This window comes from Taudactylus pleione, unplaced genomic scaffold (genome assembly GCF_031769625.1).
Source record: "Taudactylus pleione unplaced genomic scaffold, aTauple2 ptg000707l, whole genome shotgun sequence".
Lineage (NCBI taxonomy): Eukaryota > Metazoa > Chordata > Amphibia > Anura > Myobatrachidae > Taudactylus > Taudactylus pleione.
The window spans coordinates 9891575-9914508 of record NW_028285109.1 but is presented as its reverse complement, the minus strand read 5'-3'; the positions used below and the strand labels follow the sequence as shown (position 1 = coordinate 9914508).

General features: G+C 43.0%; 1 protein-coding gene across 1 annotated transcript in view; it reads left to right on the top strand.

Annotated features, from left to right (window-relative positions):
• The first annotated feature begins 3485 nt into the window (after window positions 1-3485).
• AQR (aquarius intron-binding spliceosomal factor) overlaps window positions 3486-22934 on the top strand; it is a 169904-nt gene continuing 150455 nt past the window's right edge. Inside the window, exons 1-4 of the mRNA XM_088456488.1 lie at window positions 3486-3651; window positions 7015-7071; window positions 7252-7292; window positions 7405-7440. Of these exons, the coding sequence (XP_088312614.1) occupies window positions 3565-3651; window positions 7015-7071; window positions 7252-7292; window positions 7405-7440 (221 nt within the window). The 5' untranslated portion in view covers window positions 3486-3564. The remainder of the gene's footprint in view (window positions 3652-7014; window positions 7072-7251; window positions 7293-7404; window positions 7441-22934) is intronic.

The following is a 22934-nucleotide window of genomic DNA, read 5'->3' as shown; positions in this document are numbered from 1 at the left end:
AGGCAAAAGGACAACATCAAACAAATTAATTTACACAATAAAAAACAAAACAAAAAAAACAAAAAACCATAGTTTACAATGTAAACATACCAGCCACACTGCGGACTGGGCCTGGAGCCACGAAATCCTCCTCATCTGAGGTGGGCCAGTGGGTAAGTGAAGGAGGAGGGAGTGGAGGGTGTGGAAAAGTGAGGTGGGTTTTGAGGGGAGGGGGAAGTTGGAGGGATGGTCAGGTGAGGAGAGGGAGGGGACTGAAGGATGGCAAGGTCTGGGGTGGAGGGGGAATTTGGGGAAGAGTGGGCAGGGGATGTTTGGGTGGGAGTGGGGGATAGGGGACGAGCCACACGTCGGCGCCGTCTGACTATCCGCTCTGCCCCTAAATGATGGAGAAAAGCATTTTTAATTACATTTTTTTTTTTTCAATTTTGGGATAAAATAATAAAAACAGGGATATACTGTAAACAAGCACACGCAGGTATGACCAAAATAATAAAAACAGGGATATACTGTAAACAAGCACATGCAGGTATGACCAAAATAACAAAAACAGGGATATACTGTAAACAAGCACACGCAGGTATGACCAAAATAATAAAAACAGGGATATACTGTAAACAAGCACACGCAGGTATGACCAAAATAATAAAAACAGGGATATACTGTAAACAAGCACACGCAGGTATGACCAAAATAATAAAAACAGGGATATACTGTAAACAAGCACACGCAGGTATGACCAAAATAACAAAAACAGGGATATACTGTGAACAAGCACACGCAGGTATGACCAAAATAATAAAAACAGGGATATACTGTAAACAAGCACACGCAGGTATGACCAAAATAATAAAAACAGGGATATACTGTAAACAAGCACACGCAGGTGTGACCAAAATAATAAAAACAGGGATATACTGTAAACAAGCACACGCAGGAATGAGAAGAAAAAAAAAACAGACACAGAAACACTTACTTTGGCCAATCCGATGCCGCAAAAGGGCCAGCAGGCGTGGTGATCGGCGCCTCAGATCCGACCACCTGCGTTCCAACTGGCTGATATTACGGCGATAGCCGAGGGAACGCAGGCGGCGGCGCACCTCCGCGTAGGCCCTACGCTTTTGAAGATTGGTGATGGGGAGCGGATGGTCAGTAATGCGCTCGTCCATGACCTCAACTAGCACCATTAGCTCCCGTCTACAGAAAGCGTTGGCTCTCATGATGGCAATGATTTTTTTTTACACAAACCAGTTTTAATAAAGGTCCTAGAAAAATTTTGATTGGCTAATGTACTTTGTAAATTAACGGGAACAATTCTATCGGTTAGTGTATGAGTCATGTGACCTACACCCTCACAAATATAATGTCAGATATGATAGGCTTGATGCAGTGACATGCGTAAGCTAATTTAAATTTAAAAAAAAAAAATGGAAAATCTGCATTTGAAAAAAAAACCAAAACATTAGTAGCATTCAAACAAACTTTTACATTAAAAAAACCATCCCCTTGGTCAAACCGTACGTATTCTGCAGGAGAAATGACACACACTAACAAGAATAAAGTTTATTGACATTGAAAAAAAAAACCAGGATTGTAAACATATGAATAACAATTAAGGTAATTAATATAGTGATTGCCAGTAATCGATTCAGGTATGTTTGCAGAATGAAATAGCATTCAATCGAAACTGACAGGGCCACTTCCGGAATTGACTTGTGCGAGCGCTCACTGCAACCAAAGAGGAGACGGACGCTCGCTATTTTGTACGTTCGCTAGCTAGAGGAGGGGTTGGGAGAATATGGGGCGGATGGTTAGCTACGAGCGAACATACGAGCGAGCGCTTGGATTTAAATATTTCCTCTCGTACGGCGGACGAGCGATCGGCCACTTGCGTCCGGCTCTGAATCAGGCCCAGAGCTTGTTCTCTGCCAGGTGAATCAGTGCTATGCAGAGCACAGTGGTTAACGGCTCATACCTCCCAAACGTGTAGCCCATGGGAGATTGCTGAGACAAAGGGCCTGAATTAGAGGTAGCCGCAGACGTGTCTGTGCATTTTAGTGGTTGCCTGTCTGTTACTTTATACAAATGCCACTGCAAAGCCCTTCCCTGGTGTACATCCATGTGTATGAATGTGCAACTTTTGAGCGCCTGTTGTGTCTTTAGACATCACCATCGAAACATGCACCGGCCCAATGGCAGGTGCCGATCTTCTGTCTCAAGTATGGCCTCCAATCTGAACAATGAAACGTCTTTGTATATAAACGCTTTAGCTTCATGCCTGCAACTCTCCCATAACACGCCCATAAGGGGGACCATCTCCGTGTGTCTCAATAGCCACCTCCTAGTCACCGTTGAGGAACACCCAGCCCATTTCTGATACTGTGAATCTTTATTCACAACTACGCCTTTGTGCCTACACACTGCGTAACACATGCACCATACTAGTTTTTAGGGATTTCCATGCACGCGCTGTAGCAATCATGAACATTGGGATTGTGTGTGACACTGAATCAGGCCCAGAGTTTTCATTCCGGGACATCCAGCCGAAATCGGGACTATTGCGAGGTATGCGGTCGGTTCTAGACCCCATGCACTCAGGCAATTACCCATTGTTGGACTTTGGGAGGAAACTGGAGCATCTGAAGATGGTTTCCCTTGGCAAGTATTAAACTCAAGGCGCTAGTACTGCTACTAGGTAACAATGCTAACCGCTGTGTCTTGTTCTTTTAATACTCATCTTTAATTAATGGAAAGGCCAGAGTATATTCAGATACATGTGTATATTGTAGCTAATATATACAAAGTGAAAATATTGACAGCACATTTGGTCAAAACTGAAAATAGCGACATGACCAAGGACAAATGCTGGGTATACACTAGACCATGTGTGTACCCAGCGACGGCAGGTGTCTCAGCACAATATATCAGGTAGTCCGTACACACTGCACGATCTGGTGTACGACTGCCCGATATAGCGCTCCCCCGCCGCATCCAGAAGCATGGAGTCGTCCAACGGACCTTTAGATTGGCCTGCACAGCAGGCAGATCTGAAGATACAACAACGCACGGGAACGCACAATAGTGCGTACACAGAGAATTTGTCGTTCCAATTCACCTCAAAACAAAAAGTTGTCCAATATATTGCCTAGTGTGTACCCAGTTAAAGCTTTAAAACCTTTTTCTGTCTTGAAACTAGGGATAGAGGGCACTTTGTAGCCCAGTTATTTTGGAAATAAAGGTCTCAATATCCCCTACAAGCATCCTTGGCTTACTGGAGCTAGTAGTTCCCGGACTCCTGATTAGCTACATGTGGTTCTAATTATCCTATAACTTGTGCTGCAGTTATATCATATTGACACCAGGGGGTGCACATCTGCAACTCTATGCACAGTTACTGAAATGGCTTCAACAAAATGGCTCCGGCAGTGGAGACATGGAGTTTTCATCTATTTATGTCGCTTTGCCCTTGACGTCACCTCCCTTGAAGACTGCCAATACTTCCGGTGTTGGCGCCGTGGTGTCGTTTAATTCTGTACCCGGGAGGTTTGGGGTTTCTTTTACATTACAATGGAAACCCGACCGGCAGGGCAGCCGCCCGTCAGGAAGATGGCGACCCCGACAGTGACGCAGATGAACGCAGAGTTTGTCACCCAGGTGATATAAAATGTGATGAGAGGCATGTCCAACCCATCGCAGTTAGTGTGGGTCCTTGGCTTTGCTCAGTGACCCAGTCAGGTCTGATGTATACTCTCTGTGTACTTGCTGTCAGTCCCAGGTCCGTCCGCAGGCTTGTTCCTGGGTATAATACTCCCACACTGCTCTTTTAGCTATCCTTTACTACTACTTTCTATAACATGAAAGCTGCAATCTGATTGGTTGCTGTGGATAACACCAGCACTTGTCCTCTTTAGAAGGTTTGAGAAATCTCACCCTATATAAAGTGTGTATTCTGGAAAAATCCAAGATAATAAAGTACTTTTCATTTAAATATTTGCTTTTACCATGTAAATGTGTATTATCTGTACTCAGGATTGCCACAGCACAGCTTCTCTGTGACGTTTTCCTCCGTCTTGTTTATTTGAAATTCATCACTTCATGCAATATTGTATCCCAAAACTAGCTATTGTTCCCGCTAGGCTGTTTCATCGGGGCTCTGCAACCTTTCTGATTTTAAATGACCAAAATGCGCCCTGCCCTTTTGGAGGCACCCCAGCACCCGCTGATCACAGCCTGACGCAAGCGGGCTCCTTGGCATGTCGCCTCTCCCTGTCCCCTCCACTCCAGCCAGTATCCTGTGGGGGAGGTTAAAGTTGGGCGGGAGTGAATAGATGCTGTGTACATGCGCATGGCAACTATTCAGTGTCAGGAGAGCTTGGGGGCAGCGTGCTGGGCATGCCCTCTAGAATGATGGAAATGGGTGCGTGCCCCCTTCCTGTGCACATAGCACCTTTGGCGTGCGCATATGTACCCTGCTTCTTGATCAGCAACCTCCCCGATCAAGAAGCTAGAATGTACGCTAGTCAGCTGTATGCTACTAAAGGCTATGATTATGTATAAATCCCTTATAAATAGGATTTCTATATCAACCCTTTAATTCAGGACACATGTGAGTTACATAAGGTTCTGTGGCTGATTAAAATCACGTGAAATGGAGATTTGATGTTAGCCAGCCACAGAATCTGTGTAATTCATATGCGTACCGGATTAAAGGGATGATATAGCAAGCCTATTTATAAAGCATGTGTAGTGGTCATTCCATTTCGGTTAAGTTGCTTATTCTTAATTAATGTGGAAAATAACCATTTTGTTGGGTAATTATAAAGTGTAGGATTTAACATTTGTCATCCCAGAAACCATTCAGCACCACGGACAAATGAATGATTACCATTTTGCAGGCAAATTAGTGACCTTAGGTAGATGCTTCTAGCATTCAATACTACCAACATTGGACAGGAGAGCAAGAGGTGGAATAGTGAGAAAACATTTTAAGACTCTTTCTAGTTTTACCTAGTGCTAATGTGAACAGTTATCAATTCCATTACTTATTGGACCTAGCTATACAATAGGAATGGGTATGAAGTCCCAGCGGCTGAAGGGAGAAGATCCCGACAGGGCAGGTAAGTACCTTTTCCCTACCCCTCTCCCCTCCCCTAACCCTCCCTTAGTAGTGCCTAACCCTAACCCCCCTCCCACACCTTACCGCACCCTAAACCTAACCCTCCCAGGAGGGGGTTCCTGACCCTAACCTCTCCCCAGGGGTGCCTAACCCTAACCTCTCACCCCCAAAACCTAACCCCGCTAGGCTCCCTAAACCTAACCGTCCACCCCCGCGGCTAAGGGCACCCCGGACTTACCTTTCGACGTCTATCTTAAGTCCCTTGTCGGGATTTCTTTGTCGGTATTGAGACTGGCGGCATCTTGATGCATGTGAGTAAACGGTAGGAGCTAGTTTTGAAAACTAGAAGGTAAAAGGTCAATAGTTGTTGAAGCTGTTAATTTCATACTTGCAAGCGTCATCTCTTCCTCCTGTTAGGAGCACTGCTAGATAATCTAAGGAAGAGATGAGGAGGAAAAACCCAGGACACTGTGTTACACTGTAATGACTTATACCCCTTTTCCACTAACCTCAAAATCTCTGGTTATTGCACGTGAGCGAGCATGAACCCGGGATTTTTCTCAGTGGAAATGGGTCAACTTGGGTCCACTGTCCCAAGAATCCAACCCTAGGAATTAGCAGGATTTTACCCGGGAAGAACCTGGGTAGGGCTCTGTGGAAACGGGTATCCCGGGTCATTGGACCCGGGTCCTGTTTCCAGCATGGGGAGGTCGGCGCTTGGAGAAGATGTCATCTCCAAGCGCCGTCTGAAGAGTTCCACTGCACACGGGTGCAGTGTGAACGGCGCTGACCCGGGAATAAAACGGTGCCACAGTGTACAAGAGGCTGTCCCTGGTCTGATCCACTTTGGAACCATGGAGCTCATTCAGACCCGACGCTAAGGTGTGCTCTCACGCAGCTAAAAGGGGCCGGGTATGCAAATGCCGCGATCGCACTCTCTGGGGTGGAAGGACGCCGGCAGAGCGAACGCACGCCAGTATAAAGACGCCCACCTTTCTCTCTTAGCACACGTCATCTCCAGGAAGTGTGTGATTAATCGGATACATCGAGAGCCATCGGAGCTGCACGCAGCGCTTGAGGTAGACCCTACCCCACTGCGATCAGTGCTGTCTCAAATACAACCAAGTGATGTGTACAATGACGCTCCTTTGCTAACTATTCACACCCATAAAACGCCGTTTAGACGCCCAGACACGCCTGCGTTCGCACATCCACTCCCCCATTCACAAGTACCTTCCCCTGTTACCACCCACAAGCGGCGCTATCTGCCACTCAAAATAGCATCCAGTCTGTGTACTACGAGCGCACGATTCCCAAACGCAGTGACTGGTTCGCGCATGCGTACTTTGACGCATACGCATGCTAGGGGTGAACGGGTTCGGCTCTACTCGGTTCCGTTCGGATTTAAAAACCGAATCTTATTGGCTATCAGCTATCACAAGTTTTGGATAGCCAATAAGATTCGGTTTTTAAAACCGAACGGAACCGAGTAGAACCGAACTCGCTCACCCCTAACGCATGCACAAACGTGCGATAATCGCCCATAGCGTGTGTTCGCAGCTGAGCGTTAGGGTCTGAATCAGGCCCCATGTTCCAAATCCCGGGTCTGACCGAAGTCTTTAATGTAAACTGGTTTAAGTGTACTTGAGCTATTTTCCTTTTATCACAGAAAGAGAGAGTATCTCTGTAAAATGGAGCTCTGTGCTTCTACTACATTAAGTCAGAAGTATTCTGTTTAATACAGTTGGTATCTGTCCTATTATGACTACCACTACCAGATAACAGTATGTGGCATAATCTAGTCATTAGGATTTTATGAGTAAAGTTCCTGTAATTCAGCTGTATAGACATTTATCACTCTTCTAGTAACAATAAACTGCCATTATTTTGTTTCCTTTCAGTTGGCCAAAACGTATTGGGCCCCACATTCTAAGAAGAAACTTCCTTTTGATTATAAGGTGAGTTTGTGTCCATCAGAAATCAGCTAGTTGATCTCAGTGTTTAATAACAAGCCCATGAACTGGTCTCATTAGAGTGTAAAAGGAGAGCGATACATTATGTCAGCTTTAAATGATGGGCACAATTCTAATTTGTATTAATCCATTTTTTAAATAAAATAATTCTCTAACATTCCACAGGTAATAGAAGATATTTATGTCAAGGAAATTGTAAAGTCAAGGTAAGAATTATTTGTCATACGTGTGAGCGATGGTATCGGGCCCCTTTCAAAAAGGAAGTCTTCTTTAGTTAAAGGAGGATGTAATGCCCTAATGGCTTCCCATGTTTTACAGGTTCACTATAAGGAAGATAATGCTGCTTGAGTTCAGGTGAGTTTATGGAAGTATTGTTCTATGTGCAAGACTGTTCATTCATGATCAGATTGTAAGTCTGTCTTGATAAATATAGTAGCAGTAAATAAAGCAATCCTAACGGGCACCTTCCAGGTGGTCCCAAGTTCTAGATAAGCTCTGTGAGTTTTGGGGGAAAAAAAATAACGGTAATGTTGAGTGTCTGTTCCCTGGGGTACATTGTGACAATACATAGAGACTTATTTTTTTATGATAGTGGCTATTTAATGGACATTAGAAAAGTGACTTATTATTGACATGACGGCACAAGTTAAATGGAAATGATTGTGTCATTATTGATTGTCACATAGCATGCTGCCCTCAAGTGCCTCCTATTTCACTTTGGCTGCTACGTCCATTTAAAAAACAGTAAGGGGTATATTTACTAAAGTGCAGGATTTTAGAAGTGGAGATGTTGCCCATAGCAGCCAATCAAATTCTAGCTATGATCCTCTATTAGGTGCTAGAAAAATTTTAAATAGAATCCTATTGGTTGCTATGGGCAACATCTCCACTTCTAAAAACCTGCACTTTAGTAAATATACCCCTAAAAGTGAATTTAATAGTAACAAAAACCATCCCATCTATAATATAATTCCACAGTCTCTCCCACCCGGAGTGGAGGAAGGGGATGCGCTGAGATTATCCGCCATATGCTGGGTTCATTTACTAATTTTCATACATAGAAGGCAGGATATCTGCTGAGAATAGAAATCATTTCCTCTTCCTTCCCCCACGACCACATCTATGTGACCAGTAACTCAGTTCTGATAAGCTTCAGAAGCCTTTTTATTAATACATTTGTGAATGTTACTACTGGCTATGATATGTAAGGCAATCTCCATTTAAGGTTTTAGGTCCTTAAAAGCAAAGGTGTATCACATTTTTTATTCTGGTCTGTTTTCACCTGATGCTTTTGTGCTATTTATGTTATTATATATCCATATAATTTTATACACAGCGCTTTATATCCAAAATAATTATTTATTAACATGTGGGAGAATGTCTTGCTCAGTTGAAGTTGCAGAGGAATTCCAGGCATTAACTCTACCCCACTACCACCCAGCTAAAGCAGCAATCCCACGAGAAAGTCAGATGAGTGGTGTTTTTTTTTTTTTTTTTATATACATAAATCACTGTGGAAGGCTATAAGGAGCTGCTTGGTCATTGTCCTTTCTTCCTTGGTTTGCTTATTTAGACTGCTCTCTAGATTGATAATTCTGCACATGTTCCATGTGACTACCATTGCAGCCACAATCACAGACTGCGTGATATAGTGAGCAGAGAGGCTTTGTCCGTCACACAGCTCTATTTTCACTGTGACATCCTCCCACTCCATCTCCCCGTTCTGCCGTCACATGATAAGCCAAGCATCTGTGGGCCTGACTGAGTTGGTTGCTATTCTTACCGCAACTGCAATCCCATAAGCAGAAATATGCAAATGTTACAGCCGCTGGGTATTAGTTTGAGATGCCCCCTGACAGTATTGCAAATCCAAGCAACTGCGTTCAAATACAAAGTTCGGTCACAGAACTTTCAATTATAGGACTCCTGAGTCGCCCTATGGCTGCTGGAATCAGGACCTGAGGGAGAGAAGCTAATACCCCTTTCAGATAGAAAACCAAATTACCGGGTCATGCATTTCTATCCAGTAATTTGATCAACACAGGTTTTTTTTCTGTCTGAAAGGGTCAACCAGAGTTGAAATTCCCGGGACTTCGACCCAGAAATTTACCAGGGTCGGGGACCCGGGAATTTAGTACAACAAAAGAGGGAATACTAGCACACTAAAACAATGGGGTCTATCCAAATCAAGCGAGCTGCGGTTTGGGATAACTGACTGAATCCCTGAACAAATATGCACAAGTGAAAAATAAACTGCGCTCAGCTAAAAATGGTTATGAAACATAAATGTTTGCACATAGAATGTACGGATTAGTATCTAACAAGATATGACAGTACACACTCTTATTCTCCGTGATATTGAAATATTTAAACAAGCAGAAATACAGAAGAATCCTACCAAAACACTCTGATATTAACCTGAAATGAATACGACAAATGGAATCATATATGTGCTCAACTCTAATGTAAACAATATGAACCTAATCCAAATAACACTATTCTTGCTACTGAAAATAAATGAGCATGTAGGTACATAGATAAATATTTTAATGAAAAATAAATAAAACATAAGTGGACTAATGCATATATGGAATTCGTACACGTGGCAACATGTAAATCCAAATAGGAAATATCAAAGTATATATAGCACACATAAATCGAAATTGTTAAAGTTACCAATTTCTAGATTGGTGTAAAAAAGGTTAATAATGCAGAGGAGATCAGTTACAAATTCTGCTGGTCATAACTATAAGGAAGTCCTGGTTAGTAAAATAATGTTCATGTGTCGAAATTCTGAAAAAAACACAAGGAGGGTTCCTGGTAGATGGATGAGTAGGGGAAATGTGAAGAAAAGTCTTGTATATAGAACGGTGATGGTACCAGCGGCGTCCCGCTGATACCTGACAGTACAGTTCTGGTGTTGTTACAGAGGTGCTCGGGGTAGGCTTCTTGAGGAGGGAGTACGGACTGGTCGGCAAGTGAGGGGTTAATCTCAAACGGTTTGGCACTCCTAGTGCAACTGCTAGCGGAATGTCTGGTCCCAGGCGCCCGCCAGCACTGCCCCACGGAGTGGCTACTACGTTGGTAGGGAGGGATATTATGGCTTGTGCTGTGAAAAGCCAGTCACCATATATCCCCTCCGCACTGGAGACTTACCTTCCTGCGTCTCGCTGTTGTCCGCTCCTTCCTCCGGCCGGTTCTTGCTTGTAGTCTCGCGTCCTTCCTTCTCCTCGTGTAGTAACACTGGCTAGGATGCGCGCAAAACAGTCTTCTCCTCCGTCCCTTACTTCCGGGTTGTGATCACATGGTGGTGATCGAGCCGCGGCTTAGTGGATCCTTAGTGCAGCAGTTATTTGTGTAACAAATCTCCAATGGTATTAACAAAAACTCAGTGTCTCAGTGTCTCCAACGCGTTTCTGCCTTTCAGGCCTTTATCAAGGAGTGAGTGGTGTTGTTGCTCCTGGGTTTAAATAGGGGAAGGTCCTCTTGTAATAGGTCATAGCACAGTGGGAGGTTCTCAATGATCTTGGTGAAAAAGTATGGAATATGGACCTTGGTAAATTGGTCTGACACAGAATAAAGTAAAATTAAAATGAAGAGAGAATTATATAAAAAATAAAATAAAAAAAAAACATCGGACAGGACAAAATAAAACCAGTAACATGTTGAAGTGAATTAAGCTAAAAAGGTAATGTTCTAAATCATTTGGCGTATTTTTATGTCAAAATGGAATACTCAATCCCGGATATCTGAGGATGAGTCCTCTATTACGGTATAAGTCCTTCAGCTGGAGTCCCCATAAATGCCAAAGTTCTATGGCTAATGGGTGCTGTCATCTAGATGTATCAGACAGTCATATTAATATGTCCTAGACTCCTTAGCAGTGTCTATGACCAAATGGAAATGACGACCATAGAACTAAGGTTATTAATCCATCTAGTCATAATGGCACTATGTCATATTAATAAAAAAGGAAAAAGTCATATGGTGTCGTGATCAAAACCAGGGTGGTCAATAGTGAATAATGAGAATGTAGACATATAAATCTTCATTTTCTGTAGTGAGTGCTATTACATATCGGGCCGTAATAAGCGTCATCATGCCTCTTGCTAACTGACTATATAGAGATCTCAATTATTGTTCTTACATATGATAGATTTAATCTCATTATCTAAATTGTGTCCTCGAGGGGCGAATGTTTTGAGTTCATAAATCCATTCTAGTTCTCTAGTGTTAATCATGTGATCAAAATCGCCACCTCTCCAATTGTATTTCACTTGTTCCAAGCCTATAAATCTGAGTGATTTTGGATTGCTGTTGTGATGGATTAAGAAGTGATTTGATGACTTCCGGTGAGCGGGGCATCTAGTATGGCTGCTTTTTAACTTAGCTCCTCACAACTGATATTGGATCTTGAGCCATCCTGCAGAACTTTTAAACATATGGACCTGTCACGGTCACTCTAATATTCCCCTCTGCCTAAGGGATATATAGATACCTATATCGAATAGGAGCGCTTTTTCTTTCCCCGGAAAACTGGCCATAAAGCTTGATGGCCTGTATGACCGCCGACAACTTGTAGGGCGCGAAAATACCCTGGTATCTGCAGGCAACGCTTTCAGCTAATTATCAAATCTGTCCCGAAGGGATCACTTATTGTCTACCAGCAGATTTAGAGGCATAGCTTCGGATTTGTGAGGCGGTGCTGAGTAAAACCGGAGCGGACGAGACCTCGTGGAGCGGAAGTGCAGTGGGGGCTTCCACTTCAGTGGGGACCCAGACTGTTGCTGACGCCGGTGCGTGATTTCGGCTGTGGAGAACTACCCCCCGCGCCCCCTGTTGGCTAACTTTCCTTGATTGTATTGTCCCCAGTCTACGCGGTTCCTGTAGTACCGGCGGAGCCCCCTTGTACATTTGTGTCGGCTGAAATCGCTGACGCTCTACCCGACCCGAACACAGAAGACTTACCGGATCCTGGGTGCCGCTGGCCCCCCTCAGCGACTGACACTGCGACTGGCATCCTGGTCCTCCCATCTGATCTGTGCGGTGGTGCTGAGCGAAGCCGGAGCGGACGAGACCTCGTGGTGCGGCGGTGCAGTGGAGGCTTCCATTCAGTGAGGATCCAGACTGTTGCTGACATCGGTGTGTGAATCTGGCTGTGTAGAGCTGCCCCCCGTTGGCTCACCGGCCTTGTCTCCGGTCTGCGCAGTTCTTGAAGTATCGGTGGGGCCCCCTGGTATATGAATTTCGGCTGAAATCACTTCCGCTGACGCCCTACCCGACTTCAACTTAGAAGACTTACCGGATCCCGAGTGCCACTGACCCTCTCCGCGGCTGATACTGCGACTGTCATCCTGGCGCTTCCATCGGATCCTGTTACAGGCGGCTCCGCTCGTGTGGCTGAAGGCTGGTTCCCTGTCTGGAGATCAGAAGCAGGCGCCCCCAGTTCCGGCTCTGACCTGCTGTTGCGACTCGCCGGCTGCCTACTTTAATACAGAACGTTATCTGCCTGTAGGCTGACTGCCGGTGGACCTGCTGCTTCTGCCTTGCTGGTGGAAAGTTGACTACGGCTGAAAAGCTGCGCGGTCTGGTGTCCCTGGCGGCTCATCCGTTCCTTCCCTGCGGTGCAGTTGCCCAGAGATACCCATTCTATCCCCTTTGTCCTCCACCCAGTGCTGTCTCCTGCTGAGCAGATCGTGGGGATTATGGCTGGATTTGGCTGTTCAAAGAGAGGTACCTTCTGTGGAGTCTCAGTTTTCACATTGCCTGGTATTGGGGACTAAAAATTTGTTGACTCGCTCTGTCCCTGAAAACTCCTGCCGTTTAATGTATAATCTGTGTTATTTTTTACACAACACTCCCACCTAGTGGTGATTCAGGATAAATTTGGCTCCTGTAAGAAACCCCTTATGGTGCATACACACGATCAGATTTTTTCTTCAGATATGGACGATAACGATTTAAAAATCGTTCAGTCGTCCATATCTGATGGAAAATCGTTCATATCTGACATGCCTGAACGATGGACGATCAACGATGCGCGTTCCCGTTTGTCAGATAACGATATCTGACATCTGATGGGTTTGCAGTCAGACTTGGACGATTTCATTCATTTTAATGCAGTCAAAAATCGTTCAATCGTTCAAATCGTTCAAATCGTTCAAAACTTTGGTCAAATCGTCCAAATCGTTCAAATCGTTTAATCGTTCAGTCGTTCATCTGACAAATCTGACAAATCTGACCGTGTGTACGCTCCATTACTTGTATTATTTGCTGTTAAGTACAGATAGGGAATATATATTTTCATTTGCAAGTATTTCAGGATTATTGTTGAATAGGTTTTCAATAACAATACCCAGGAGTAATTTGAATTGAATTTTATCCTTAATGCTGACAGATTGATCAAAATGTAATATCATGCTGTTTATGACAGGGGTACTGTAAAAACTTTAACTTGTAATCCATATATTTTGTATATGTCACATTTCTAAATCTTGCGTATAGTAGGTGACCTCATTGTCTAACTTGGTATTATTCTCTGTGCCGGCCACCTGGCCAACAGGGCATGGAAAGATATTTTCCCAAAGCCTCCTCATCCTCAGACACATCTCACACAGTTACCATGGGAAAGTCAAACAAGTCTGCAAATAAAATACCCCCTCCCCATCCCCCCTTGAGTCGCAGGATGTTGTGGGTCCCCCTGACCTCTCTGATTCCGGCACCATTCCCATCTCCTCTTTACCCATGCTCGATATGGCTGAGACCATTTCCAAAGTACTAATGCCCCAGTTTGATAAAAGATTGGAGGGCACTGAAATGAAGATAGAGGCGGCTCTTACTAGAATTGATGCACATGCTGCTCGTCTAACCACATTAGAGATGAGGGCTAGTGACACTGAGGATAGAGTTCAAACAATTCAAGATGACACATCTTCCCATTCCTCCACTATTCAATCTCTGAAGGAGAAAATAGACGATTTGGAAAATCGTTACCGTAGAAATAATTTACGGTTTATTGGAATCCCAGAATCTTACAAGGGTCCACAGCTTCTTGATTTCCTTGCCAAAGATTTACCTTTAGCCTTAGATATAGCAGATACACTGGGTACCCCCCAGATCGACAGAGGCCATCGTCTAGGCCCTGAACGACAGGGGGCCAATCATATATCCCGTCCGGTTATAGCAAAATTTCTGGACTATCGCGCTAAGGAACATATTTTAACTGCTTATCGCAAGTCTAACTCTTTAATGGTACACTCCCACAAAATATTGATTTTTCAGGATTTTTCCGTGTTGGTAGCCCAAAAACGCAAAGCTTTTTCTGAGGTTTGTAATTATCTTCACTCCCACAATCGTAGATTCGCCCTACTATACCCGGCAAAATTAAGAGTATTTGAAGAGGGCCGTCCATTATTCTTTGAGGATCCCGCACAGGCGAAACGCCATCTCCTCCCACCTCATTCACCTTCTCGGTCACCGCCACCACCTTGATTATAGCCGGACTCTCTAATTGGGTTCCGATTTACAAATTAATAAAATGTGATGTCTAATTTAGACATGATTGTCTGTCTATATCTGATTTGAATTGAGATAATATTGTTTCTAGTTACCTTTGATCTAAAAGCTGAACAAATACTGGAGTAAGTACTCCTTACTAATACATTTGTTCGAGTAGATATACTCCACATAGGTCTTCTCAATTTAGAGTCATGTTTTCTCAGTGATTGAATTGGGTTACAATATTATATCTTAGTTATACCCACGATACCCCTATTTCTTAAGGTAATTAAATGCTATTATATTTGCTTTGTATTTGGATATGTGCAACCTATCCCAGGCGACACCTATCCTTTTTATTTGTTGGAAGTAAAATTGAAAATTGGAGTTTTGTGAGGCAGAGCACTATGCATCATTGTTATTGTACCACTTTACTGATTTTGTTTTCTTTCTTTTCTCACTCTAAATCATATATTAATATTTGTTTTGTTATGTGTCTGGCGCTCATCCGCAGGCTTAGGGCTCAACCATTTTTTAAATGGCATTAAGGGATAGTACAATCGCATCAGTGATAAATCCGTCTTCATCCCGTAGCCCAATTAGGTTAAATTTGGTCTCGGGGAACGTCGGGGGTCTAAACTCGCCCATAAAATGCAGACGGGTGATTACTCATCTCAAGGGGTTACATCCTGATATAATGTTTTTGCAGGAGACTCATTGGCGTACAGGGGACGAGGCCACTCTTCGTGCCCCTTGGCTAGATTCATGCATTGCAGCCCCATTCCGCACTAAATCTAGGGGTGTCGCCATTCTGTTCAAGCAGGGTCTACAATTTACTATTTTAAATCAGATCGTGGATAGATATGGTAGATTTCTTGTTCTTGATATTGAAATTTTACATTCTCGCTTCACATTGGTTAATATTTACGTGCCAAACACGGACTCCTCATCTTTTTTCCATCAATTAACTAAACTATTGCAACAAAGGGAAAATTACCCTTTAATTATAGGGGGAGACCTCAACACAGTATTAGATCCCCAAATTGATAAAGCTCCCCCACCAGTTAGACCGGCCTCTAGCACATGGCAGGTACTCCCATCTTTATTAACCGCATTACATCTTTCAGATCCCTGGCGTCTATTAAACCCGACTGACCGATCCTGCACACATCTTTCTGCAGCTCACGGCTCTTTGTCGCGCATTGACTATTTTCTTTTATCTGATATTTTAATGTCCCGTCTCCATAGTGCTCGAATGCATGATATCACAATCTCCGACCACGCGCCTCTCACTATGTCCATCCGAACCTTACTGTAATAATATATGGCGATTTCCCACACATCTGGCGCCTTCAACTGATTTTCGATCTTTTCTTAAGTCAAAATGGTCGGATTTTGTTGACGACAATCTAGAACACTGGGATAACCCTGGTTTAATGTGGGAAACCTTAAAGGTAGTATTACGAGGCCATATCATTAGCTACATGGCACAGCGTAAACGCGAAACGTCAGCTACTTGTACCTCACTACGAGCGACAGTTACCCAGACATTCACGGCCTATACAATAGACCCTTCACCTGATAAACTGCATCAATATAAATTAGCCCGCCAATTATTAGAGGACTTCCTTCTTTCACAGGCAAAACATAGTCTAGAAGTCTCTAAACACAAATATTAAAATTGGGGCAATAATAAAATTGCTAAAAGACGGGCCGCCTTTTAGCAAATATTGCCAAATCTCGGAAGCCCAGGAATCATATTTCAGCAGTACTCCACCCCACCACTAGATCTACAATTACTGATTCAAAGGATATCTTGTCACTTTTCACAAATTATTACTCTAATCTATATTCTCCCCAGTCAATTGACTTGGAACAACAAAGGCTACTGTTGGATGAGGCCCGTCTCCCTACACTTACTCAAGACCAATGTGACATCCTAGACTCCGATATCACTGATCAAGAACTTCGAAACACTATAAGAGCCTTACCCGCTCATAAAGCACCCGGTCCTGATGGTTATTCCGGTGACTATTATAAAATCCTCCAAGAGGACATCTCTCCACTACTCTTGGACTTATTTAGACATATTCATCGCCATTCCCCTTCACTTCCCTATTTTAACTCTTCACACACGATCCTTCTGCCCAAACTAGAGAAAGATCCCCTTTTATTAGGTTCATATCGCCCTATAATGCTGCTGAACTTGGACTTTAAACTTCTCGCCAAAATCATGGCTACGCACCTGCAACAAATTTTACCGTCCCTTTTAACAGACCGTCAATTAGGGTTTGTATCTGGTAGGCATTCGGTTAAGGGTATTCGCACCGCTTTGGCTGCTATAATCGCCTCTAGTGGAGACTCTCAAGTCTAGATACACATAAGGTGTTCGATATGATTCTCTGGCCTCATTTATTTGAAACTCTGACTCACAGGGGATTTGCCCCATATTTTATTAAATTACTGCGTTTCTTCTATTCCCCTTCCACTTCATTGCTGATTAATGGGCTACATGGTGCACCCATGGAACTAGGACGGGGGAACGCGCCAGGGATGTCCTCTTTCCCCCCTCCTTTTCAACCTTGCCATAGATCCCTTACTTCGTATTTTACAGCAATGGTCTGAATTCCGAGGAGTCCGGGTTGGTACACATAGCGTTAAATTGACTGTATATGCAGACGATATCCTTTTATATATCACAGACCCTCAACACACTCTACCCCTGATCATGCACAAGTTTGAACGGTTTGGCGACATTTCTGGCTTGAAAATTAATGAGGTTAAGTCACGTGCAATGTTTCTTCATCCCACTATTTCCACTCCTTCGTGGGGCTTGTCTTTTTCCTTGTCCAGGGCCTCCTCACATTTAAAGTACCTGGGCATTATTCTATCTAAGAACCCTGCTCAACTGTACAATAAAAATGTAACACGACTGATTCAAAGCATTACTGAGGAGCTCAGGGGTTGGAAACATTTGACCCTCTCGTACTTAGGTAGAGCTGCCCTCATTAAAATTATGACTTTTCCTCGTCTTTTATATATGTTACAGACATTACCCATTCTGCTTACCACAAAAGATATCCAATTAATTAACAAGCTCTTCAGGTCATTCATTTGGCAGGGTGGTAGGGCCCGCATTAGTCTCCGTAAATTATGTCAACCTAAATGTAACGGTGGAATAAACTTTCCCAATATCTTGATATATAATCACTCCTCCTTGATGAGGTTTTTGGCTGATTGGCTAAACGATCAGGAGGTGTATGCCAACACATCCCTAGAATCACAATTCCTTCCCACAATGGCCTTAAAATATTTTTTACACATTCATGACCAAGAAGTTCCACCAGAAGTTCGTGATAACCCCCTGCTAATGACTACTAGACGCCTTTGGCATATACTGCGACATAAGCTCAATCTAAATGCTTATAAATCAATCCACCTCCCATTGCTGCGTAATTTAGAGTTTCAAGAGGGAGCAGCATCTTATCCTTTCACGATTTGGAAAGTGGGAGGTGTTCACACTATAAGTCATCTAGTAGACTTGGAATTGAGGCGCCTCTGGCGTTCCGCGAGGCAACTGACAAATTTGAGACCCTGCGGGCTTATCCTTTAGCTTACTTCCAAGCACAGCACTATATAGCCTCCGTGATACGGACATTTTCAACAGCTGACTGGCAAAACCCGCTAGATCAATGTTTTTTGACAATGAGTTCGACACCTATCCATAAGGCCATATCCATCTATTACAAACTTCTCAGTGAAGATTTAGATCACAATCTGGTTAGCCAAGGAATGCGCCAATGGCTAGCGCGATTCCCATCACTCTCTATTACAGATTTAATACGTGGATTGACGAGGTCACGATCACTACTGACTGCTAGTGCATATAATGAACTCTTTCAAAATGTGTATCATAGGACCTATTTGTCCCCTCACAGGTGATATAAAATGGGTCTGTCTGATTCTCATGCCTGACCTAGATGTGCGGGTGAGGAGGCAGATCTCTATCATTGCCTTTGGTGCAGCCAAGGCATGTACCACAGTGATAAAACCCGTTGTTATTTACACTGTCTATGGTAGTTTGTCTCAATGTCTTAGGTGGAATGTGATTACGTACTATTTTCTTTCTTAGGTCCGGTGCCTTCTTGTAAATTAATTTGGGGTTTGGAGGTAGGTGTTTGGCCAATACGTCGTCCCCATGTAATATATGCCAATGCTTATTCAGAATCTGCCTCACCTCTCTAGCTTGTTTTGAATATTGCGTGATGAAAAGGACCTCATTCTTATATTCGTTTGGCTTGGTATCAGCATCTTTGTATTCTAACAAATCACCCCTGTTGATGTTTGTTACCTCATCAAATGCCTTTTGCACAGAGTCCTTGTTATAATCCTTCTCAAGGAAATGTGATGTTAGAAGTTGGCCCTGTGTCTGAAAGTCGCTCATCTTAGAACAGTTCCTCCTCAATCTTAGGAACTGTCCTTTGGGGATGGTATTGAGCCAATTCGGGTGGTGCCAACTAGTGGCTAGTATAAAACTGTTAACGTCTACTTCTTTTGTGAAGGTGTTAGTATGTATCTTCCCTTTTTCAATGAATATATTAAGATCTACAAATTCCACCTTCTCCTTACTGTACTTGGCTGTAAATACTAGTTGGTTATCATTATCATTGAGAGTGGTCAAAAATTGTTGTAGTGAGACTTCATCCCCTCGCCAGATGAAGAGGACATTGTCTATGTACCTCTTCCAAAGTACGAGGTTTGCCCCAAGTCCCGCCCCTCCCCAGATATGGCGGTCCTCCCACCAACTCATGAAGAGGTTGGCGTAGCTCGGGGCAAACCTCGTACCCATAGCGGTACCGGTGGTTTGTAAGAAAAAATGATCGTTGAACCAAACATAGTTATGTTTGAGTATGAACAAAATGCTATCAATAATAAAGTCCCGTTGAATATCCGTCAAAGATTCAAGTGAAATACAATTGGAGAGGTGGCGATTTTGATCACATGATTAACACTAGAGAACTAGAATGGATTTATGAACTCAAAACATTCGCCCCTCGAGGACACAATTTAGATAATGAGATTAAATCTATCATATGTAAGAACAATAATTGAGATCTCTATATAGTCAGTTAGCAAGAGGCATGATGACGCTTATTACGGCCCGATATGTAATAGCACTCACTACAGAAAATGAAGATTTATATGTCTACATTCTCATTATTCACTATTGACCATCCTGGTTTTGATCACGACACCATATGACTTTTTCCTTTTTTATTAATATGACATAGTGCCATTATGACTAGATGGATTAATAACCTTAGTTCTATGGTCGTCATTTCCATTTGGTCATAGACACTGCTAAGGAGTCTAGGACATGTTAATATGACATGACCTCTGTCTGATACATCTAGATGACAGCACCCATTAGCCATAGAACTTTGGCATTTATGGGGACTCCAGCTGAAGGACTTATACCGTAATAGGGGACTCATCCTCAGATATCTGGAATTGAGTATTCCATTTTGACATAAAAATACGCCAAATGATTTAGAACATTACCTTTTTAGCTTAATTCACTTCAACATGTTACTGGTTTTATTTTGACCTGTCCGGTCTTTTTTTATCTTTTTTTATTTCTTTATATATTTATATTTTTATTTTTTATATAATTCTCTCTTCATTTTAATTTTACTTTATTCTGTGTCAGACCAATTTACCAAGGTCCATATTCCATACTTTTTCACCAAGATCTTTGAGACCCTCCCACTGTGCTATGACCTATTACAAGAGGACCTTCCCCTATTTAAACCCAGGAACAACAACACCACTCACTCCTTGATAAAGGCCTGAAAGGCAGAAACGCGTTGGACACACTGGGACACTGAGTTTTTGTTAATACCATTGGAGATTTGTTACACAAATAACTGCTGCACTAAGGATCCACTAAGCCGCGGCTCGATCACCACCACGTGATCACAACCTGGAAGTAAGGGACGGAGGAGAAGACTGTTTTGCGCGCATCCTAGCCAGTGTTACTACACGAGGAGAAGGAAGGACGCGAGACTACAAGCAAGAACCAGCCGGAGGAAGGAGCCGACAACGGCGAGACGCAGGAAGGTAAGTCTCCAGTGCGGAGGGGATATATGGTGACTGGCTTTTCACAGCACAAGCCATAATATCCCTCCCCACCAACGTAGTAGCCACTCCGTGGGGCAGTGCTGGCGGGCGCCTGGGACCAGACGTTCCGCTAGCAGTTGCACCAGGAGTGCCAAACCGTTTGAGATTAACCCCTCACTTGCCGACCAGTCCGTACTCCCTCCTCAAGAAGCCTACCCCGGGCACCTCCATACCAACACCAGAACTGTACTGTCAGGTATCAGCGGGACGCCGCTGGTACCATCACCGTTCTATATACAAGACTTTTCTTCACATTTCCCCTACTCATCCATCTACCAGGAACCCTCCTTGTGTTTTCTTCAGAATTTCGACACATGAACATTATTTTACTAACCAGGACTTCCTTATAGTTATGACCAGCAGAATTTGTAACTGATCTCCTCTGCATTATTAACCTTTTTTACACCAATCTAGAAATTGGTAACTTTAACAATTTCGATTTATGTGTGCTATATATACTTTGATATTTCCTACTATTTGGATTTACATGTTGCCACGTGTACTAATTCCATATATGCATTAGTCCACTTATGTTTTATTTATTTTTCATTAAAATATTTATCTATGTACCTACATGCTCATTTATTTTCAGTAGCAAGAATAGTGTTATTTGGATTAGGTTCATATTGTTTACATTAGAGTTGAGCACATATATGATTCCATTTGCCGTATTCATTTCAGGTTAATATCAGAGTGTTTTGGTAGAATTCTTTTGTATTTCTGCTTGTTTAAATATTTCAATATCACGGAGAATAAGAGTGTGCACTGTCATATCTTGTTAGATACCGATCCATACATTCCATGTGCAAACATCATTTATGTTTCATAACCATTTTTAGCTGAGCGCAGTTTATTTTTCACTTGTGCATATTTGTTCAGGGATTCAGTCAGTTATCCCAAACCGCAGCTCGCTTGATTTGGATAGTCCCCATTGTTTCAGTGCGCTAGTATTTCCTCTCTTGTTGTACTAGGAATCCAACTGACATATACTAGCAGTAAGAGATTTTTTAGATGGGACTTTTAGACATAAGACTGAATAGACAAGATAGGGCCCACACTGCTTTTGCTGATTTAATTCACAAACCACCGCCAGCTAACCTTGGCGATACTTTTTGTGACACATTTCTGAGGTTGGAAAAATTGATCACCAAGGAAAATAGATTATGGTGGGACACTCATACATTGAAATGGTATTTAGATAACAAAATTATCCCGAAAGGTTTACACATTAAGAAACTACCTACCGTATATACTCGAGTGTAAGTCGACCCGAATATAAGCCGAGGTACCTACTTTTACCACAAAAAACTGGGAAAACTTATTGACTCGAGTATAAGCCTAGGGTGGGAAATGGCAGCAGCTGGTAGTGCCCCCAGTAGTAATTCCCCCTGGTTTTGCCCCCAGTAGTAATCCCCCCTTTCAGTGCCCCCGGTAGTAATCCCCCTCTGGTAGTACCCCCAGTGGTAATCCCCCCTTTTAGTGCCCCCTGTAGTAATTGCCCCCTGGTAGTGCCCCCAGTAGTCCCCCCCCCCCCCCCCCCACAGTAGAGAGAGACATAATAAGAATTAAAAAAAAAAAATCACTTACCTGAAACTCCTGGTCCCGCCGCTAACAGCTCCTCCGGCTGCTTTGCATGGGAGCTGCTGATTACAGCAAACACACAGCTGCCGGCTCCGGCGGCTGTGTGTTTGTGCTGTGTAGCGCTGACCGAACTCGTCCGGTCAGCACTACACTTCACTCGAGTATAAGCCGAGGGGGTACTTTTTCAGCACAAAAAATGTGCTGAAAAACTCGGCTTATACTCATGTATATACGGTACCCATAATCTAGAAGACGTACTGTTTATGCAAGAATGGAATAGCATTCTGGCAGATTACTCTTACAGACTAATCCAATTACTAATAATTAATCATGAACAACAACTTAAGACTCTAGATGTAGAAATAAAATCTCTAGATCAGGCATTAGATCCACACAAAGATGATAAAGAATTCATTGCTCTATCAAATCTAACATTGAATAGAGTTATCAAAGGGGAAACCAGATTAATTGAAACCAAAAAAAACTAAATACTTAGGGACAAATTTGGAGTAAAAAAACCTCCACATAAGACACTTAAGCCTATTCGCACTGCTTCTACCAATAGATTAATTAAGAAAAACAATAATAAA